Source organism: Cucumis sativus, chromosome 2 (genome assembly GCF_000004075.3).
Source record: "Cucumis sativus cultivar 9930 chromosome 2, Cucumber_9930_V3, whole genome shotgun sequence".
Taxonomy (NCBI): Eukaryota; Viridiplantae; Streptophyta; class Magnoliopsida; order Cucurbitales; family Cucurbitaceae; genus Cucumis; species Cucumis sativus.
The window spans coordinates 10,499,634-10,516,044 of NC_026656.2; the positions used below are offsets into that span (position 1 = coordinate 10,499,634).

A 16,411-nucleotide genomic window follows, 5' to 3' on the forward strand; every position below is an offset into this window, starting at 1 on the left:
TGGCATTGGTGGTTTTCGAGAAAAAGGTACGTTGGTGTGCTTCACAAAAAAAAGCTATCTTTATCCATTTACTTTCTTTCGATTGTTCTGTTGAACCGTTGGCCAAATGGCCATGGTTGAACCCAAAAAAAGGGTGGAGACGCAAATTCGTTTCAAGCCAGAAAGATTGAGTATGAATTGGGCTGCTGCAATTTTGAACAAGCAAGTCCATTGGCAACATTCAACTTTAAACTTATTGTTATTGGAATTAAAGTTTGAACCAAGCTTCATTCAGACCTTCATGTATCCATTAGCTCATTAAATATTATTAATTTAGTCATTAATTAGTTTATGTGTGTGAGTGAATGCATAATAATAGTAATAACTATATACCATTATATCTATTTAATATACGAGTTTTTGATAAAAAAAATTGTTTATCAAACACTTTCGAGTTATGCTTAAATTCACTGAAAATGTAACAATTAAGAAAAGGTTGAACTACCAAGTTTAGTTTAGTTATAGGTGCGAATTTGAAAGTGTTTAAAAACCATTAAATTCTAGACTTTTAACAAGTCCTCATAGTTTAATGCATCTCTTAACATACCCCAAAGATATTTTTATTTTATTTTATAAGAAAATTGTGCCGTTTGAATCTTTAAGATTTAATATTTTGTTTAATTGGTTTTAAACTTAGAACATGTATTATTAAATTTAAAATAAAAAAAAATCTAAATTGACCTTACTTGATCCAGTAAGATCTGCTGAGATTTGAACTTGGAATATTTTGAGCAATTGAAAAACCATTTGCTCAGTTAAAAAGGGTAGTTGAAGCAAAACCATATGCTCAATTAAAAAGGGTAATAGAAGCTTTAACGTCTGAAAGAGACAATTGATGTTAGGATTAACTCAAATCCCTCTCTAAAAGGTTTTAACAGATTAAGAAATATGTTGTTACTAATTTATTGAACAAACTTTTTATGTATTCACACCAAATTGTACGCACAAAGAATAATCAAGTTGTAGTAGGATATTAATTCTAAGTAGGTGGTCATTAAAAGTGTTTTCCAGGGGAAAGGCATGATATCAGACCAAAGTAAACATATAGATATGATAACTTTGATTTTAATGTTTCCTTTTTCTTTTCTTCCACTAACTTCTGTTTACCCTTGTGATTTCCCACCACCTAACTTCCCTTTGAAGAAATGTTCATGTGGGGATTCAAATCCCCAAATTTCAAAAAAACACAAACGAACGTAACAGTTAACACACAAACAAACTTCAAAATTATGTGAAAGAACTTTCATTACATTCACATAACAACCCCTAACTTGAAAAATACAAAAATATCCTCAAACTCCGTAGAAGATATCATCATAATCTTCAAAAATACAAAAAACAAAGTACAGCCCACAGCCCACCCCATTTTACTTCCATACTGATTCATAAAAGAAAAAAGAAACTAGAAGATAGATGATCATACAAGTGTTCAATTCAGTTCCAAAAAGAGTCCTACAGAAAACAAAAACATACGCCTCTTCCCCCCCTCTCAGTTGATCGATCCATTCATTTCTCCGCAATAATCTATGATGTTTTTGACTTGGGATTTTTCTTTCCTACTGGCCTCTTTGGAATCGAGTTCTTCATTCCGATGAAGAACAGCAATGCTCCCAACAATGCCAGATTCTGCATAATATCAATCAACCACACATGCTTACAATTGGTTCGGTATCTAGATATTCATGAGTTAACTGCATATTTGTTTCTCTTTATTTAGCTTGTATCTGAATGCATTTTATGATTACGTGCACCTCACCTAATCTTTAGAGGGAGAACCCTCCTGCCTAAGGAAACAAAGTTTCATTAATTCCTAGGTAGGTGGCCGGATTCAAACCATGACCTTCTTAATTAGTTTTATTTTTCTTTTACCGAGCCAATGTCCCATGACGGTCTAGCTTGTATTTGAATTCTAGATTCAAAATCTGGAATGAAACCATAAAGTACGACTATGATCTGGATTTTCTGAAGTTGGGCCATGGACTAAAGTGTTATTTCGAACTCAAAATCAGAGGAGGCAACAAGATTCATCATTCAAGGTTAGTTAGTTCAATTACCTGAGTGAATTTTACAAAAAGTTGGTTGAATTCCTTCTTCTCGACATCGTAGTTGTAGAAATCGTACAAGATGGGTGTGGTAATGGCCTGATGCAAGATCTACAAACAAGTAAACCAACATACAACAAATCAAATCAGATCGATTGCGTTGAACAAATGAATTTCAATTTAAACAACTTGACATCATATCCATCATACCAGAAGAAATGCTCCAATGGAGCTGTTGAAGATGAAGAGCAAGCTTCCAAGACCTTTCAGTACAAGGGCACCAGCCACAAGATGTAGAATCTACAGCCGATAACAAATCTTAGAATGCCGTATAAAAGTGGACGGAAATTTTAAAAGGAAATTCCCAAGAGAAGAAATGAGAAACACTAACGACCATTTTCCTCACCTCAACTTTAGGGAAGTCCAACCCAGTGTGAGATTCAAAGTTGCGAGTGAAAACGTTGAATTTTGGCTTAAGATACTTGGCCGCCGGTCCTCCATCAGTACCAAAATCATTGAACCTAAAGAACAAAAAAAAAAAAAAAATCAAGATCCAAAAAAAGGGTTCGTCATCCCAAGCAGAAAGATTCAATACCTCCAAAAAGATAACATAATTACAGAGAGAAACAAAAAGAGGTTCAAATCTTCCATTTCAATAAGCAAAAAAACGAAGTTCCACAAAAATTCCACTCACAGATCTAAACTCATAACATGAAGTCATTAAGTAAACCCTAAATGTGGGGGTTTATAAACACACATTCAGAAAGTAACCTAACATCTAAAAATTCAAATTCGCAGTGAAGAAACCTTAGAATGATGAAAAGGGTAAGAAGTTAAAGTAGATCTGAGTTGCTTACTCTTGCCAAGCAGAGAGAACGAAGACGGAAACGAAGAGAACTCTTCCGACAAATGAAATAAAAGCCATTTCTAACAGAAAAACAACTCCGATAACGATTCCAACAGAGATTTGGAAGCCGAAAGAAGAGGAGAACAAGAACAACGGAAACTTCAAGAGAAGAAAAGGGAGAGAAAGAAAAGAAAAAGAAAAGAACAAGTGAATTTCTTTCTTTCTTTCTTTTCTCTCTCTCTCTGAGTGTCTGAAAACTTCTCCTTTCCTTTCTTCTCTTTCTGACGCTTCTCTCTTAAATCTCAACTCCGCGCTCAAAACAGTGTCATTTCTTTCACTCGCGCGACTCTGGAATTTAACCTGTACTCGCTTTTCCAATTGACTGTGTTGACCACCTCTTCCCTCCACGTACTCCAGCCAATCACATTCCTTTAACTGGCAAAGTCTTACACACGTGGCTCCCTGATTCAGCAACTTCAATTTTCTCTTCAATACGTACGTGGATTTTTTTTTTGAAAAGTGACTTTTACGGAATTTAATTTACTCCCTATATCCCTGATATAGAATTTCATTTTTGCTTTGCTCATATATCTAAAATTGATTTAATCTTTAATTTTTACTTTTTTTTTTTTTGTTTTCAAAGAATTAGAACAAATTTCGAAGTATTAAAACTATTTTCTTTTAGTAATTTTATAAATAACAAAAGGTGGTTTTAAATTACTCTAAAACATATGTATGAAATTGTGTGTTGGTAACATTTGTTTTTGTGATCTCCTACATGTCTTCCCATTTCTGTTTGCATTCACCTTATTTGTCTAAGGGATCTTTTAAAGAAAAAATGCTGTCAAAATATGAGAAATCATGTCTACAATATTTTTTAAGACCTCATTCTTTTCTTTTCTTTTCTTTTCTTTTCTTTCTTTCTTTTTTTCTTTTTTATCTTTGTGTGTTTTGGCATCTAGATTTAGTCTTTTTGAAATTCATGAAGGTTATTGTGTTGTTGTGTTGTTGTGAAGTTGGAGACACCAAACTATTTGTGTACTTTATCAGTTCAACATCTTGCGAATGGATTCTCAAACTTAGAGTAAGTCTAAACTAAAGAAGTGAAGTGGTCTTTGGTTAAGAATGAAAGATAAAGATCAAGTGACAAAGGGTGTGTCTTAGGACATAAGGGAAGTTAAGTCTTATTAAAAGACAATCACAACCTTAAGAGTTAGGGGCGGGGCGTAAACAATAATTCTTCACCAATATCAATACTTATATGTAGAAGCCTAAGTTATTGAGAGAGAGAGAAAGTCTCATATCCACGAATACCTTAGATGAAAGATATAGTAATTAAGTTCAGCTGCAAAGTCATCGTGTTCAAGTTGTATTTATCTTTGTCTCCTGAATGTAACTGGTATTACATCGAATTGAATTATCAATCTTTTATGTTATCATTGCTTGTCAAATTCTATTTCAATGTACTCTAGAATGCATTAACATTGTTCATAGCCGTGTCTAACATATTTTTCAACATGTTTTGGTTAGTAAACTTGGTTTATTTATGAAGTTGTTTTATTTTAAATGGAACGACACATCTAATCTAATAATAAAGAATATTTTGTTGCAATATACTTAATTATTATGATTTTTTTTTTTTTTTTTGACAAACTTCATGAAGTCTTTTTTAATGTCCCTTTTCTTTTAAGAAGTGTTTTTAAATATGTTGACTTTGGAAGCCTGATTTAATTACCTCTCAAAACTTAATAAGAAGTTCGTTAAAAATATGTTTAATTACCCATTTGCAAATAATAAAATAGTTATAATTTTATCAACTCAACCTTTAGTTGCATCTCAATTCAATTATTTTAAATAATTATTCAACTTGAAATTAAACGTGTAGATTAGAAAGTCAAAGCTGCATACTTAGATTTATTTAATTAATTCAATAATAAACTTTCATCTTTGTTTTTTTTTTAATTTTATTTCCTTCAAAACATGCATGTGCACTAGTTTATTATAGACATATAACTAAGATTTAAAAAGAAAAATAAACTTTTTTTTCTTCGGAAAATTCAAGACAAACTTGAAATATCTTATTAATTTATATATTTGATAACAAATTAAAATCTTATCAAGATTGTGCTATAAAAAATCTAGATCTTAAATGTAAATAATAACTAAAGATACAATCATAAAAATTAAAATGAGAGGAATAGATATAGATATAGAAAAACGAAAAAATGGATTATGAAGTAATAGAGGAGAATAAGAAAATAAGAGTAAATCTTTGAAGGGTTCGATCAAAAGAAAATTATAAACGATGTTTCATGGAAGAGAAACTACACAAATTTATCTCTTTTTTTAAAACTTCAATTATATTAAATTAAAAAAAAAAGTCACAAAACAAAAGCAGAAAACAAGAATGGTAGATTAAAATTAACTATTTCATTCTTGCATGAAAAGATATTCTCATGGAAATAACTTTATTGTTTTTTTCTTTTTTCTTTAGATAGGAAAGCATGTTTGATGTTTGGAAAAATCATAATCTCACAAATATAAAGTGACAAAAAGAAGAAAAAGATAAATGAAAAAAATAAATGAATAAGAATTATTGGTTTGTTATTTATGTATAGATCTCTAACTTTATTTACAATACTAATGCCCATTCTTTTCTTCTTTTTTCTGTCTTTATATATATAAATAATTATTTGTATTGGGTGTAATTGCATTTATTTTTAGATCGTGGCTTCGAACTCCAATATAATTTAATAGTCAATTATCAAATTCAAATTGGCCTATGTTCACACTTTTATTTTACATTTTATACTCAAAGGCATATCATAATTTGCATGAGAAGTAGTAGTTCTTATATAGTGTTTTTAAAATCATGTTTGTAAGTAAAAGTGGTTCATTGGTGGAGGGACAGAGACCGAGAGAATTTTTTCGTATTAGTCTTTGTCTCCTATCTCTAGTAAATTTTTTTATACATTATATTGATATTTGGATAATTCACATTGATGTGTATTACGGTAAATATACACAAAGATTCGAACAACAACTAAGCAAAGTACAATTCTAACCTAAATTGAGAATAATTTACAATACATAATCTATATATGGTAACACTCTCACACACTCAAGGTGGTAGAGCAGAGACCAACTTGAGTTTCTAAGTGAATCGACTAAGTGATAAAGTCTTTGTGAAGATATCAACGGGTTGTTCAATAGTAGAGATGGATTATAAGAAGAGAGTGTCGCTGAAGATGGTGACGAACAAAGTGATATTGATAGTCATTTTCAATATTTTTTCTTGTGTTCATGATAGACATCATTGTAAGCAATTTGGATGGCATCGTGATTGTCACAATGAAGTGTAGTAGCTAATTGTTAAGGAACAATCATATCTGCAAAAAGCCATCGCAACCATAGTAACTCAGAAGTAGCATTAGCAAGCACACCATATTCGAGATTAAATACTAGAACAAGAAACAACAGTTTTCTTCTTACTACGCCAAGAAGAAAGAGAACCCCCTAAGTAGAAGCAATAACATGTGATGGAATGTCGACCGGTGGGATCACCAGCCTAATCTACATCTGAGTAGCTCGAAAGCACTAAGGATGATTGAGAAGAAAACTGAAGTCCATGACCAAGAATGTGTTTAGCATAACAAAGAACGCGAAGAACAAGTGTGAAATGGATAGACCAGTAGGGAGCAACCATGAATTAACTAACAATGTGAACAACATATGCAATATCTAAATGAGTGTGAGATAAATTAAGACTGCCAGCTAGTTGCCGATATAGAGTAGCACCTTCGAGGGGAACACTATCGTTTAGAGCTAAGCAAACATTCAGATCCATATGTGTTGATAACGTGGTCGAATCAGTAATGTCTAGTCGAGCAAAAAGATCAAAAGCATATTATGTTTAAGACAATTAGTAACCATTTGAGCGAGAGGAGATTTCAAGGCCAAAAAAGTAACTAAGAGGCCCCAAATCTTTCATCTCAAAATGCTCCTCAAGATAGCTTTGCAAGTCAAATATAGTCTAAGGATCATCACCTATAATGATTATATCATCAACATAGAGAAGAAAAAGAAAATTGTTGTGACAAGTCTAGTATGTTAAAAGAGTTGAGTCAAGAGGGCTAGATATAGACCGAAGTTGAGTGATGATAGAATTAAATGGTGAACCATGCATGTGGGGCTTGTTTCAGACTATATAAGGCTCGATAAAGAAGACAAAATTTTTGAGGTGGAGGTTTCATATACAGCTCTTAAGATAGAGTGCCAATGAGAAATGCATTATTTTTAACATCCATCTACATAAGGGGCCACTGTTTGGCAGCTACAATAGCTAAAAAACTGCGAACAGATGCCATTCGAGCTATTGGGGCAAATGTCTCTTCATAGTTAATATCGTATAACCAGACAAGCCTTATAATGTTCGATAGGGCTATCAAACTGAGTTTAGATTTTATAAATCCACTTACAGGCAATATGTCTTTTTCTGAGGGAAGACAATGCATTATCAAGTATGAGTCTTTTCTAACACCCAAAGTTCCTCATTAATTGCGTGCTGGCAGAGAGGGTTAGTGCTAGCCTCATGCTAAGATGTGGTTTGATTAAAGACTAAATAGTAAAAAACAATGAAAATATTGAAGGTGAGAGGGAGGTTGACTTACTCGAGTGGAACAACAAACATGAATGACAGATGCAGGCTCAAGTTCAGTAGTGAAGACAAATCTTAAAGTTGGGAAAGCAGGGAGAGGAATAGGAAGCTGAGAAGTAGGAGTTGGGATAGTTAAGAAAGTATCATTAGAATCCAATGGTAGGTGTGATAGAGTGTTGGAGAAAGGAGAGATGAGAGTATTGGTGGATGAGATTTAGGAAAAAGATTATTTGAGGGTCGGGTCAACAAAGAAGATATGTTAAAAAAAGAAAAATGGAAAGAGGAGAGACTAAAGAACATACTATGTTCCTAGAAAGTAACATTACCGAAAATGGGTAACTATTTAGAAATAGGATCTCATCAACAAAAAAACTATGTTCAGTTTTGTAGCCTAGGAAACAACATAAGTGGATACGAGGTTCAAATTTGGTATGCTCATGGGAATGTAGAAGAAAAATAGGAACAACAAAAAACTTTAAGATGAGAGTAAGAAGAAAAAGTATCATATAGACGTTCAAAGGAGGAGATATTTTGTAGGACAAAGGAAGGAAGGCGATTGATGACATAAGTAGAAGTGAAGGCAACTTCACCCCAAAGCTTCTCAAGATCAGACAAGAAGTAGAGAGTTATTTTACTGTGGCGGGCGGTGGAGGAAATTCAGCGGAGTGGTGTAGAGAGGGAAGCAGCACGAGATGGAGGCTGAAAATGAGCAAACTTGAGTTGGAGGTGGACAAATCAGAGCATAACAAGCGACACGATTAAAGTTGAGCAAATATGAAGGAGATTGATCATGAATTTGATTGTGGAGCGATGAATTAGAGTGTGGGACGACATATCTAGTGTGGGGCTATAAATATGGCTATGAATTTGAATGTCGAACAAAACAAAACTGGTTAGATTTGGTCTTGAAATTGGCAAACGGTGCAGAACGACACGAATCTCAACGATGGTGAAGATTGATAAGAATTGATGGTGTGTGAAAACTTACAAACGAATCTTGGCTAAGCATGGAGTCTTCGACAATGAGTGACAAAGACTAGTCGAAATCTTCTAATCAATGGTGTCTAATCAGAGTGAGTGAATATTAAGCGGGAGCAGCTAGGTTAGAAAAATGCTCTGATATCATGTAAAAAAATTTTATACATTGTTGATGATTGGATAATTCACATTGAAGAGTACAAGAGTAACATGCTAGAACAACTAAGGAAAGTATAATTGTACCCTAAATTGAGGATAATTTACCACTTATAATCCATATATGGTTACATTTGTTCCCCTAAATTTCTCTATTTAATTTCACTATAAATGTGTTAGATCAAAATGACAATTACGAGCTTGGGTTCTCTATAGAAAAAAAAATATCATTCATTTTCTTAATTTATTTTCACTCAAAAATAACATTAAAACAAAATATTATGTTTTAAACTTTTAATGGATAATTTCTGATACAAATTTCATTTAAATAAAAAAAAATTGTAAAAATAATAACGTTTCACGTACAATTCATCTATGAATTTACATAGGGGTTAGCGAGACATGTGTCTCCCTTCATATTGTCGACTTTTGTATTTCAATATTAATTTTGAAGTATCAGATTACCATATATACTAAATAATGTTTTGTTTTAAATAAAATGTGGCGGTAACATAGTAGTTGTGCTCCTACTTTCACAACCATCAGGCCCCATCTATATAAAATGTTTAGATCTTGCCCCTTGCACTATTAAATTAGGATTTTTTTTAATAGAAAAATTTGACAAACTATTTACCCGAACCAAATCATTGAAACAAAAAATTTATTAAGAGTAAATATTTTATAAAATATTATGTTTTTTTAATCATTTTTAATTAAAGAAATGGGTTAATATAAAAACAAAATGGTAATTAAAGAAAGAATATAAAATAAAACGTAGCAATAACATGGGTTAATATAAAAATAAAATGACTACTAAAAGAACAAACAAAATAATGTATTAATAAAAAGAAAAAGAAAAAAAAGCAAAGCACGTGATGCACGTGATGTAAGTAAAGGACAGATGTGAGATCTGATGCATTTAAGTTTACTTTCTTTTTTTCATTTCTTTCAATTTTATTTGATTTAATAAGCAAATCAAATTGGGTTTTATTATATATAAAATTGAAAGTGGTGTGAGACTAAGTACACATAATCTTCCACGTTTAACCATCAATTACAAATCTCTATTTAATACAAATTATTGTTTGAAAATTAAACCATTAGTATACACACAAACTTCAAAATTCAACTACAAAACATGCATTCATATTTTGGTAACCGTTTTAGTTTTTTAATTTTTGTGTATTGAAAACAAAAATCATATATCTTTGGGTTTTTTTTTTTTTTTTCATTTTCAGTTTTTCTTCCTAATTTAGAAAAAGTATTTTATTGTTTTAAAAACAACAAAATGGTAAAACATTTAACATAAAATTAAGACTTCCTCAAACTACTAAACATTTCTAAAATTTAATTATCTAACATACAAACTTATGTTAAATGTTTTAGATATTTATTATATGCTTTCTAAAGTTTTTTCATGGATTTTTTTTAAAAATGTAATAAATCGACAAAAATTATTATACATTTTAGTTCTGTAATAGATGTCACCTTTTAATAGTTAGATTTATAGTAAAATTACAAAAACAAGTCTGTAGATAACATGTTAAATCTTTTTTTTTTCTTCCAAGTTTTTAAAAACGATTTTCATCATTTCTTTTGATATTAAAACATTTAAATTCATAACTGAATCTCCAAAAGAAAAAAAAGTTTGATTAAAAATAATTCTTTTTAACACATCCCTACAAGTACGAGTAGAAAACAAAAGAAAGAAATCTTAAAAAAAAAAAAAATAGTGCAAATTATGAGCTCAATTTTTAAATTTTAAATATTAAAAAAACTTAGATTATAAGGGCATAAGCTAAGATACATATAATTTTTTTAAACCCTAAATATGTTATGCTTACCCCCAATATGGAATGTCATATTTAAGTCAATTATTTCTAATTGATCTTAAGGAAAAGAAAAAAAATCAATGTCAATTGTTGTTGATGAATTAGGGTAACAAAATTTTATATTAAAAGCATCAAATTAGTGAAATCAACGTGAATATAAAATAAACAATTTCATATATGCACAAATAAAATTCACAATTACTTAAAAATGTAACACACAATTCACGCAACAATTTTTCGTATATTATATTTGATAAGCATAATATATAAATATTTTTTGCAGCGTGAAATCTTGTTGTATACAACGCCCTTCAATTATAGATGTTCATGTTTTTATTGGATGGAGTCCACCCCTAATATAATAGCAATTTTCTGTTAGATAATTGTAAATAGAGTAATCCAAACTTAAATATTTGCATATGTATAATAATACAAAATAAATTAAAGTTAGATGATATAATTTACAATTATTTTAAAAGTTTGTTATACACTTGCGTTATTAAATTTGTAGTTTTAGATAAATTTGATACGGTTGAATATGTGGTTTATAAAGATTGGAATAAGGATAATTAGATAATTTGGGAAGTAATGAATTCATGTTTATTAATTAGGAAAGCGAAGACATTTATATGAGAGTGGGTGACGGAGAAATGAGGACAATATTTATGTTTGTGTCTCACTCGGTCATGTGAACATCTCTACGTCTACTCCATCTCTTTTTAAAGTTTCTGTTTATAGTTGAAGAAGGCCAATACCCCCATTTTTCTCTTAAATTTATGAGACAAGATTATAATAAATCTTATTATTATTATTGAATAGGAAAAGTAATTGAATTAATTAATTATTTATTTAAGACTTGTATCCCACTCCACCTTAAAAAACAAATGATAATGACAAATATGGGTAGGTCATGGAGCATATAGTAGTGTGTAATGAAGTTGGATATTTGTTTAAATACCTCACATTAACAGAGTTGTATGATTATAGTGAAAGTTTGGTCTTCTTTATTCTATTATTATGTCTGCAGTTTCCTATCTTATTTGTATTGTATTCATAATTCCTAACCATTTTTATGACCTATATTTAATGCAAAATGTCCTTCTATAAAATTGTGTATACAAATATCTCAACCAACAACCTCTAGTCTGAATAAATTCATTTACCTTATTGTTTGATTATTCCACTACATTATTTTCATATAATTATAATATATTTAGACTGACTTTTACTTCAATCTTATTCCTAAATTAGGTAGGTTAGGATTCATGTAATTTAATTTGAAAAAGGAGGAAAGGACGTATAAGAGTCTATCGACTGAAATCACTTACAAATAAACCAATTCAAGTTAGTATACTAATATGTCTAACACTGTTATATTCAAGCTTAAGTCAACTACAAATTGATGATCAACGTAAATGAGTGTGAAAAGCAACAAATAAATATGTACCAACAAATGGTTATAATAATTAATCCCTATCCAGTTTGCAATAACATTATATACAATAGGGAGTGACCACTACTACTAAAGATTTAAAGAATGGGGGCCATGCCTCACCATTATATAGTTATATCCCTATATTTATGATTTTAAAATACTAAATATATTTCTTATTCTTTTTTAAATAGTGTTATTATATTATTTTTTCTTTCAAAAAAAGAAAAATAAATCTCTCTTTTTATCACTATATAAGGTTAAAGAATTAGATTGGTTATTTGAAATTCTATCTTATTAAAATAGAGGTGTCAAATTTAGAAAAAAAGTTACACAATGTGTAAACTAATTGCATAACTCATGAAGATTTTCATTTATTTATACTCAATCCATATGGATATGTTTGGTATTTTAATTAGGCAATACACAATAGTTAAAGTTGATTGAATTATTATGGTTGATGTATCAAGATTTCAATTTTCTACATATATCAACAACATATTTTTAATTTTTGACATTATTGCTTTTATATTGGTTTTCTTGTTAAAATTTACTCACTTTAAACATTTATCCAACTAATCAAATATGATATTTATAATGAAAACAGATGCAATATGACAATTTTAGATTAACAATTATTTTATGATTTATTTTGCAAGTAATAATTATTTTAAATATCAGTGATAAATAAGGATAATCCACCGTAGATGTCTATCCAAATTTATCAATTATATTTTACTATATTTGTATTTTGGTTCATTTTGTTATATTGTGATTTAAAAGATACATTTTTAAATATAGTAAAATAAACTAAAATATTAACCAAATTTGTCATGATAAAATAAACTAAATATATCTATATTTTATAAATTTTATAAATATTTCATAGTTTTATTGTTTACCATAACTTCTCTATAGGAAACAACCTCAATTATAATTTTAAATTGATAGGAAACAAATAAAATTGAATTGAACACAAAAATGTGGAGTAGGGAAGCAGATTATATATATACGTAGAAGGAAATCAAATTTGTTTTTGATTTTGATACCAATGGCTCCTTCTCTTTCATTTTTCTTTTACATTGTCAAAAACGATAAATAGGTAAAATATTTACATTTTATGATAAAATCAAGGCAAGAGCAGTGAATAATCATTTTTTTTGGTTATAAAATGCAAGTAGTTTGTTTTTTAATATAAATTTTAAAGAATCATTTTTATTTTTTTGGATTTGATATTCAATAAAACAATTTTTTTCACAAAATCAGGATGCCACAACCTAACTAAAATAGCTAACAAAATGCACATAGTTAGCTATTTTAGTATGGATGAAGTAAATAAAAACAATTTTTCTAACCAATAGTTAAAAATAGCTTGAAAATGTAAATTTATTTGACAACATCAGCTTATCGACACATTTGAAGGAATGTGAAATATAAATTTTTTCAAGATTAATATCAATTTCATATCACTCAACTTTAAAAATGTATTTATAGTAATTTAAATTCTAAACTCAATATTCTTGAATAAAAATTCCAGTAGAGTAGTAGTAGAAAAAAAATTTTCAATTATTTTGTAATGGGTATATATTTTCTGATTTAGATAGTCAACCTAAAGCTTAAAATTCTAACTTTTTTCTGTTGAGATACTCGTTTCTTATGTTACCTTCTATTTTTCTTTTGATTTGAGTCAAAATAGAGACTTTAGTTGGAGATCTTTGATATTAACATTTAATTTTGTATTGCAAAAGTTTTATATACACACAGTGGAATTTATGCAAAATGTTGATCAATTTAAAAGTAAGTGTTTAAAGTTGTAATTAAAAAAAATGAATTTGAAGTTCTTATAAGAAAGAAAAGGAGTTTGAAGTTATATATATATATAATTCATTTTTCTTTTTAGCATTACTGTTTGGGGTACTGAATTTTACCATTTTAGGCTTCCCTTCAATAATTTCCGCCCCCGTTCGACTCCGCCGGAGCTCTGAGTTTCCGATCCCACAAGCTTCAAGCTCCACTTTACCCCTTCTCTCTCTTTCTGTACAAATGGGGTTCTTCTCCTTTCTCGGACGGGTCCTCTTTGCCTCCCTTTTCATCCTCTCCGCTTGGCAAATGTACTCTCTCTCTCTCTCTACATTTTTAGATCGGACTAAATCGTCTTTATGGTCTTTCAATCTCTTCTCTATGCTGTCTTCTACTATAGATCTGCTACTTTTGATCCTATTTCTGTGTTTATTTGTTTCTGATGACGATCGATTTTAGGGGTTCTTTAATCGCTGCTGTATTGGGCGACCGAGTCTATGTTTTAACTGATGTTTTACGATATTTGTCGTTGTGGGTCGTTTTACTTTTCTATTGTTCTTTTGGGGTTTGTGTTTTGAATGTTGATCTCACCTTTTTTTTTAACCATTTTGAGCAGTTTAAAATTTGAATGTGGTTTTCTAAATCGGGAGTGAAGGTCAGGTTTCTTCGTTTTCAGAAATGGAGGAGTTTAAGTGATAAACAGAGTTTAGTTTTGTATAAGTGAGGACTGGGAAGTTCTTATTGATTTTTCATTGATGGGTTTGTTCGCAAGTTGGATATTGAGCTATCGCTTCTTGAGATTTGATTTGGAATATTGGACCTGTTGATCAATTCTAAAGAAGATTGAGTTTTAGTTGATTCCTGAGGTCCCACTTCACTTTTGGGTCATTATTAATATGTGATTCGTTAAAATTATGTCATAGTTTGTTTTCCAGCTTAAACTTTTTTAGGTTCTTGATGACATGTTTTTAGTGCTTTCAACAAGATTGAGGTTTGTAACCAATCTTCATTCAGCATAAAATTACCGAAAGTTATCAAATTTCATCTTTCGGGCAATACAAGTGTAGTGTTGCTTGCGTTGTGTTAGATAGATTTGTGTTCTGTATGTTTCTTGGATATGCAAATTACTTGGAATAAATTTGAACTTAAAAAAGTTGGGAAATTTTCAGTAATGCTGCAACTCGAAATATTAGATCAGGTCGTGTTCTTCATCCTAAAAAAGTTAATTAAGTCTATAATTCTTATTTTTGCTGTATTTTTATAATATGTCATTTGAAGTCTATGTTGCTAATCGTAAAGGATTCTTGTGAAACATTATTCAGGTGACCATGAAAAATTAGTATGAGATGTAACATGTTCAATTGATACAATGAATTAAAGTAGCTGTGTTGTCTTCTTGCTTCTTGTTAAAGTCTAATGTGCTTGTAAATATTGTTTTCTATAACTTAAAATTTTTTGGCTTATGACTTGCATGAGATCTATGCTCTCATGCCTCATGTTAAATGAAATAAAGATGGAACTACAAACTTTCTGGGTTTATGTATTGATCTTAACAAGGCATCTACTTTTAGGTTCAATGAGTTTGGCACTGATGGTGGACGTGCTGCAAAGGAATTGCTTCCAAAGTTGAACACTTTTAGGAGAAATTTCTCCGCTAGATTTGGATTTGACCTTCCTGCAATTGATGTGAGCTTCGGTTCTTCTGTGGATTGAACTGCTGAACTGAATCTCCTTACTCTTTTCTCTTTTGTAATCAGTTTTCGAGTTTGTTTTACAGGTTACCCATTTAGTTGCTGCTTTTCTGTCTCTTAAAGGCATTGGAGGCCTTCTATTTGTATTCGGGAGTCCAATCGGAGCTTATCTTCTGGTATAATTTCATTTTTCACATTTTTTGTTGGGGCCTTTATTACTTAGAACTTACTTTTTAGTTTATTCTGTTTCCCATTATAGCTTCAAAGCCTGTTTCTTTATGCAGCTTATCTACTTGGCAATTAGCACCCCAATTCTCTATGATTTTTTCAACTATGGCCGTGAGAATTCCCAATTTGGCATACTAATGAACGATTTCATACTGGTCAGTTGATCAAATTTACACTAAGCCAATTCATTCATGTCCCTGCAAACTCCATTTTTTGGGTTATAATTTGTTTTTCCTTTTCGATTTGCAGCACGTGGCACTTGCTGGTGCATTGCTCTTCTTCATCGGAACAAAGAACTCCATTTGGAGGAAGCAACAGAAGAAGAAGGCACATAAAGCCAAGACAAACTAGAAACTTAAGTTAAATCATTACTTCGACTTGAAATTGTTCCTTTCATTTCCTTCCTCTCGTGTTGGGGCTCAGTTGGAAAGGTAAAATTCAGTAGCTGGATATTAAATGTGGGTTTTCGAAAAGCTTCTTATTTGATAATTCCATTTTGTAATAATATAGGGATTGTAGTACTCTTGACTGTCAATTATTGTTGGAGTTGGAACTGGGAATTAGCCATAATATTACAGGCTAGTATGAAAGGATTTAGAGAACATGTTTTTCTTCATTCAAACTGTTTGCCGAGGTTTAGAATCTTTTATTCAATTTTACCTTATTTGTAGAATTATATGTTGATATGCAATTTTTTGGATATTGACAA

The 16,411-nt window shown here is 30.3% G+C and overlaps 2 protein-coding genes across 2 annotated transcripts; one reads left to right on the plus strand and one right to left on the minus strand.

Moving 5' to 3' along the window:
- Window positions 1–1,237: 1,237 nt before the first annotated feature.
- LOC101220681 lies at window positions 1,238–3,274 on the minus strand. The gene is made up of 5 exons (XM_011650855.2): window positions 2,939–3,274; window positions 2,488–2,602; window positions 2,292–2,381; window positions 2,094–2,192; window positions 1,238–1,665 (listed from the first exon to the last, which is right to left on the minus strand). The coding sequence occupies exons 1-5, from the start codon at window positions 3,004–3,006 to the stop codon at window positions 1,564–1,566; spliced, it is 474 nt and encodes a 157-aa protein (XP_011649157.1). The 5' UTR covers window positions 3,007–3,274; the 3' UTR covers window positions 1,238–1,563.
- Window positions 3,275–13,840: 10,566 nt separating this feature from the next.
- Window positions 13,841–16,411, plus strand: LOC101220044. The gene is made up of 5 exons (XM_004142131.3): window positions 13,841–14,094; window positions 15,355–15,469; window positions 15,561–15,650; window positions 15,759–15,857; window positions 15,952–16,411. The coding sequence occupies exons 1-5, from the start codon at window positions 14,027–14,029 to the stop codon at window positions 16,051–16,053; spliced, it is 474 nt and encodes a 157-aa protein (XP_004142179.1). The 5' UTR covers window positions 13,841–14,026; the 3' UTR covers window positions 16,054–16,411.

What these genes read in the sequence shown, in the direction of transcription:
- LOC101220681 (XM_011650855.2), bottom strand. Translation starts at nt 3,006, where the DNA reads ATGGCTTTTATTTCATTTGTCGGAAGAGTTCTCTTCGTTTCCGTCTTC. An exon ending in GTTCTCTCTGCTTGGCAAGA is followed by an intron (nt 2,603 to 2,938) that starts GTAAGCAACTCA and finishes TTTGTTCTTTAG; the next exon opens with GTTCAATGATTTTGGTACTG. An exon ending in TGGACTTCCCTAAAGTTGAG is followed by an intron (nt 2,382 to 2,487) that starts GTGAGGAAAATG and finishes TATCGGCTGTAG; the next exon opens with ATTCTACATCTTGTGGCTGG.
- LOC101220044 (XM_004142131.3), top strand. Translation starts at nt 14,027, where the DNA reads ATGGGGTTCTTCTCCTTTCTCGGACGGGTCCTCTTTGCCTCCCTTTTC. An exon ending in ATCCTCTCCGCTTGGCAAAT is followed by an intron (nt 14,095 to 15,354) that starts GTACTCTCTCTC and finishes ATCTACTTTTAG; the next exon opens with GTTCAATGAGTTTGGCACTG. An exon ending in TAATGAACGATTTCATACTG is followed by an intron (nt 15,858 to 15,951) that starts GTCAGTTGATCA and finishes TTCGATTTGCAG; the next exon opens with CACGTGGCACTTGCTGGTGC.